General features: G+C 35.1%; 1 protein-coding gene across 1 annotated transcript; it reads right to left on the bottom strand.

The window, feature by feature from the left end:
- Positions 1-1,245: 1,245 nt before the first annotated feature.
- On the bottom strand, positions 1,246-6,067 carry LOC122088758. The gene is made up of 3 exons (XM_042658084.1): positions 5,884-6,067; positions 4,726-4,858; positions 1,246-1,566 (listed from the first exon to the last, which is right to left on the bottom strand). Exons 1-3 carry the CDS (start codon positions 6,045-6,047, stop codon positions 1,465-1,467), a joined length of 399 nt encoding a protein of 132 aa, XP_042514018.1. The 5' UTR covers positions 6,048-6,067; the 3' UTR covers positions 1,246-1,464.
- Between the last annotated feature and the right edge of the window lie 22 nt (positions 6,068-6,089).

Consider the following 6,089-nt stretch of genomic DNA (forward strand, 5'->3'; position numbering starts at 1 on the left):
ACTCCACAAAAACAAGAACTCATGAGATTGTTCCACACCTTGAGAGACCGTATCACCAAAACCTGAAATTTGAAATTTTAAAATTTTAAGACTAAGTTCATAATCAAAATCTGAGAGCAACTCTGTGAGTTCTTATATCCTTAGGTGATGCAAGACTCTGTTGACTTGTCTAATAAAACCTGAATATCATGTTAAACCAAGGAACAAGGCCATGAAAAATCTTTTTCTTCTTAATTATGTTGAATTATTTTCACTGTATTTTCCGAGTACGTTATTTGATCAAATCAATAAATTTACAGCTTCAAGGAATAAATATGGACCAAGTTTTCCTTTACTGTGTAGCAATATAATGTCTCTTTGGGATGATGTGATCATGTGGTTAGATTTTTAGGTCATCATGAGTATACTTCCATTCCTATTGATGAAGTCAAAACTATCCCTCTAATATCTGATGTCGTTCAAAATAAAATTGTACAGTAGAAGAGAAAATAGAAAACCAAATATAAAGTAGCAATGGTCAAAGATGTCAATTTAACTTTGAATCTTTTGAGGACTATCTCCCCACTGAAAGGCCTCACACCCTAATAGGTGTTACAATACACGACAAAAAACAAAGAGAGTACAAAAGTTTTCATTTGCTTCTTTCAAAACAAGTACAAGCCTAGAAAATGGTGTAGCATTACCACTGATATAAGCTTTACCGAGGTTTAAAAACCCAGAATCAAAATGGTGTAGCATTAAACCGTGATTTTTTTTTTTTAGTTTTTAAATTCAAAAAACTTGTAGATCTTACTACAAGAGCCACAAGAGAGGTTTAACTGATTTTTTTTGTTATTTTATTGAATAAAAAGAAAGAAAGAAAATAATTATCATAAAGATCAAAGTGCATTCACAACCGATTCCAAAATAAGTTGCAAGAATCATCGTTAATCAAAATTTAGGCTGGCAAATTCGAGCTTCACCATCAAAGATTTAGTTCATGGTATCAACACTAGTACTAATCCCCGTCAATACCAATACTGATAATATCTGACAATGTTGCCCCCCAAGATTTTTTTCATTTTTTTCATCACCGATCTAATATCAACCAAGTATCGGAATCAACCACAGCTGACTCGATACTAATTCATGTTCACCATCAGACCTGATCTGGTGAAATAAACTTAAATAACCAACCTTTTTATCATATATTTTTCTCCTTCCTTTTTGATAAATAAATCAGTGAGCCCTTGGACATCCAACTCGTACACCGCAGGCTTTTCTGTATCACTCTTTGAAGTGCAGATTGATAAATAGTACATAGTATGGAGTACATTGTTGACCTTTAATTTCCTTTGGCTTACCTTTATATTCAAATAAAAATAAAAAATAAGCACTCATTTCATCTGCATAGGTTCTGGTTGCAATAATATTTACAGAGAAATAGGTGGATACTTTTACTACTTGTGTACAACAGTACAAGCCCTAACGCATGTTGTTCTTGCGAGCTATTTCTCGAGCCATTTCACGGAGTTCTTCGGGAGATTGAGGTCGAGGACCTTCTGGGGGATACACCACATAAGAACGCTGATCACCCAAAGCAAGATAGCATTCTTCAGATTATGAACATCAATGATGAATGAAAAATGACATTTCAATCTACTAAGAAAGTAGTATGGAAGGTCAAGTTGCTGCAACACTAGTAAGAAAAAGAGTAGCCAGAAAGAACCTGAAGCTCCTCATTACCACAAATAAAAAGGTTTTGAAGTTCTTAATATATATATATATATATATATACGCATTTTCTCATATGGCGGAGCACAAGCAACAAGAAGACTACGTCGTCTAAGAAAAGATTTAGTGGTCATCTGAACTAGAGAAACATCAATGACAACCTCATACCCAGTACCCAATCTAGCAACAGGGAAAAACTGACATCCAATCAAAAGATAATTAACTGTGATAGGACAAGCAATATCCATTGTGAAGGAAAGTGGGTTCAGTTTCAAGATCCAGAAGAGATGTCTTGGTTCAAACAACAAAAAGGAGACAGAATATATACCATAGTAAAACTGGGCCAACAAGGGAAGATTTTCTACGTGATAATATTGATTTCATTGAAAAAGATGGGACTAAATAGCTCTACCACTAGAATAACATTAGCTGAATCTCTCTCTCTCTCTCTATTAGCATCACTCCATCCCTTCCTGATCAGCAGTTCCACCCCCGTCACTTCTTTTTACCCTGCTCTAATTGAGTTCTCTTCCCCAATGGCTCTTGAAAAACTGCCTATAACAGAACCACCTTACATGCCCAATAATTGACTGATGCAGTTGCCATATTTGGTTTCTATGGGCCTTTGGTAATGGGATTCTAAATCACCGAGGATTAGGGTTTCGAACATATTTGCTAAGGCGATTAGGCGACCCAAGGCAGTGGAGGGGAACCTAGGTGAGACAAGGCACACTAGGCAGGCATTACAAATAAATTAATTCCTCAGCCGTATTTTTATGGAACATAAAACATATTGTGACAGTATGAGTAAAGGGTTGCAGACCACACATGCAGCTGAAGGCACAACACAGATGGGGGAAAAAATGAAGAAGAGAAGGGAAAAAACAAAGTGAAACAGGGAAACAGGGAAACAGAAAAGAAGCAGCAAGGCTTACTGGTTGGGTCGCAGTCGCCACCAATTGGGTCATAGATGCCACAAGGGTTTCAAAGAGGGAAGGATGAAGGGTAGTTCTCAGTCTTGCACAGAGGAAGGCTGTGGGGTTTCAATCGACTTCAGCAGTTCAGCCCCCCTTTTCCTTTTTTTCTTTTTATTTTTTTAATTTTATTATTATCATAATCATATTATTATTATTATTATTATTATTATTTTTTTCACATGCATGTGATTCCATGCATCCTGATGTACCAAAATCTTGTACAAAAACAAATAAATAAACCAAAAAGAGAATCCAGCATATATAACATTAAAAAAATTATAAGAGGCTACAAAAAATAAGGCGACTACACACCTTGGGTGGCCAGAAGTGCTTTGTTGCCTAGGTCTTGACAACAATTATGGTTTAGAAACCAAGAAATTTTTCAGAATCAGGATTAGGAACAATACGATTGGAGAGAATTCAAATAGTATTAGAGTCTATTTGGTCAATATGCAGGCTGAACGTTCAGTTCATTTGGAAGAACATGATAGTAAAATATTAGGGCAATCCAATGATTGGCCATTGAGGAAACCTCCTTGAAGTTAGGACAACTTAGGAACCAGAAATCAGTGGCAGAATTCTGAAGTTTCAAACAGCAATGGATAATGAACAGAGTAATGAATAAGTAGCAGTACAAAACCAGTAATACCAACAGGATAGTGTTCTGAAATTAGAAGTTGAAATCAGAAAACAGAATTGAAGTTTTTAAGAAATCATATTAGGAATAAGTTACTTGAAAATCGATGCCAACTTAAGACTTTGAAAACAAAACCAGACTCGGAACTTAGAATATATCTACAACTGAATTCAGAACTTAAAATCAGATTCAAACTAAAGATTCTAGAACTCGCACTTGAAGTACGGATACTGAGATCTGATGCAAAAATAAGATTTTGATTTCAGAAACAGAACTTGAAGAACTTAAACAAAGCGGTGATCAACCATATATGATTAAAAGCAAAAGAGAACCAATCTATAAAAGAATAAAGCATGCGCACGTAGAGAGATGGTGATACTTGACCTGAGAATGAAAAGAAAATATATGAATGAATGGCTGGTTATATATATATATATATATATATATATATACTAATGAAAATAGCCTAAACCAACTAATAATCAACTTGGCTAATTGACCAATAAAATACTTAAAACGACCTCAAAACTGACTTAAGAACAGAACATAGAATTAGAATGTATTATGGACTCAAATTCCAAATAATTCTAGAATTTGACTTAATAAAGAGAACCAAAACTAAACAGCACTGGACTTATAGAATCCTAATCCAGCCTGAACTAGGATAAATAAAAAATTATCAAAATAGGAAAAGAAACAGAATTCTACTTAATAGAACTCCATAGTAGACTAGGAATGCAATTCTGAGTGAGAATAGGATTCTTAGAGAAATTAGGATTCCTAGAGGGACTAGGAATTCTGAAACTCTTGAAACCACAGGCAAGTTGGCTATTCTCCCTTCTCCCTTTGGTACTGCTGCTGGTACCTAAATTATACATCATTAGGTCAATTGTTTACGGTTATTTTGTTGTATTGGGCCTCAATTATAAGGCCATAAAATAAACTGGTAAGATAAGAAAGAGATGAATGCATCTGTCAAATCTTGACTGGATGTATGTGGTAAGTAACTAGTACACATTCATAAGTCATGACAAACGCTTCTGTCACGTAAAAATCACATTTAACAAGTCTACCAATTCAGCAATACCTAAAAGGATCTAATGCAACAGCAATATTTGTCTCATGCAACTATTCAAAAAATACCAACAGATATCTATCGCATGCATCTTTCCGAACATAATGGCACATAAAAGTTTCCTAAAGTATAATGATAGTAAACCAATAATTTACATGACCAAAAAAAAATTCTTTTTAAGGTATATAATGTACAACACTGTTCAATCTCTTATTCAGTCTTCAGTTATGTAATCTTGGTGTCAACTAAGGATGGATAGAAAAACTCAAGACATAACAAATTAATGAATATGAATATAAAAGAGAAAGAGAGAGAGAGCATACATTTCCCATTACTTTCTTGAGATTGTCAGAGTTGTGGGCAAACGTGTACATGAGAGCAGCAGGAACTGTCACATAAAGAGCGAATTTTGCAACCTCAAGAACCCCTTGTGCAGTTGTAAAAGAAGACATTTTACTGAGAAAGAAAAGTTAAATGAGTCAAATCTAGAAATGAAAAGGACAAACCAATTCGAAGACAGAAGAAACCTAGTAGAAGGAACAGATAGAATAATTTTTTGTTAATGTAATTTGGTGATAATGGAAATTTAACAAGTTTATAATATAGTATGGACCAGTAAGTCTAGAGATCACCCCCTGATACATGCATAATTTTTATTTGATGTTTTTAGGAGGAGAAAAAAAAAAGACAAACAATGCTCAGTTGTTGAGTAGAGGCGGACTACCTCCTAATCAGGCCGAGACGTCATGGCTTCCTCAGTAAAGCTAACCCAAGTTATCCCTATTTTATCTCTTGTAGCTTTTTATTTATCTATTTATTATTTAGTTCTTAATGTTCTCTTGTATTTCCTATTTTCTCTCTATCCCTTCCAATCTTCTCTCAAATTTTCTCTCCTCTATTTTGTTTGCACGCATCGCCCCCACCCCCCATCCACCACCCAATAAATAATAATAATAATAATAATAATAATATAAACTTCTGAGATGATACACAACAACTAACATTGCGTCCAAGAATCAAGCCCACATTACTAGAGTTTCCACCAAAATATGAAAGTATATCGAGGGTTAGATTAGATGTTTGCCTTCATTGTCTACATCACTCTGATCTACAATTGGAAATACAATTTGGGAAAAAAAAAATCAAATATATCAGCTTTAAATCCCACCCCCAGCTATAAATTTGTGATCCAACCACAACTAATCCAGAATCGTCATTGATTACTCCCGCATAAACACTATCGGAAACTCAAAAATCTATGATGAAGAATAATTTCCATAATAAAAGAAATAACAGTACTCCGAATTCAGATCATAGCCGGAAGTGCAACAAAACAGAAGGCAAGATATTAAGCAGTGGTGTGATTGGAGATGACCGGAAAACAATCACAAACCCAAATCCTGGAATCAATTTCAGAAGCTCGTTGAGGAGCTATTCTCTTCATTTCGAGAGCAAATGCCAAAAGAATTAAGAAGCCTTACCGAGAGACAGGGAGAGGGAATTCGCCGTTGTGGACTCGTCTTTCACCGTCTAGGTTGCAGAAGGGTTTTGAACTTTTGGTGCGAGACGAAGGCTGAAAGAAGACCAGAAAACCGTATACGTCAATATTTGGAATGAAGATTTTTAGTAAGCGGTATCGGGCCATCGGGACCCGGATTGGACTCAGCCTCCGTTTTCCTTTTTTTTT

The sequence above is a fragment of the Macadamia integrifolia genome, chromosome 9 (genome assembly GCF_013358625.1).
Source record: "Macadamia integrifolia cultivar HAES 741 chromosome 9, SCU_Mint_v3, whole genome shotgun sequence".
Classification (NCBI taxonomy): Eukaryota; Viridiplantae; Streptophyta; class Magnoliopsida; order Proteales; family Proteaceae; genus Macadamia; species Macadamia integrifolia.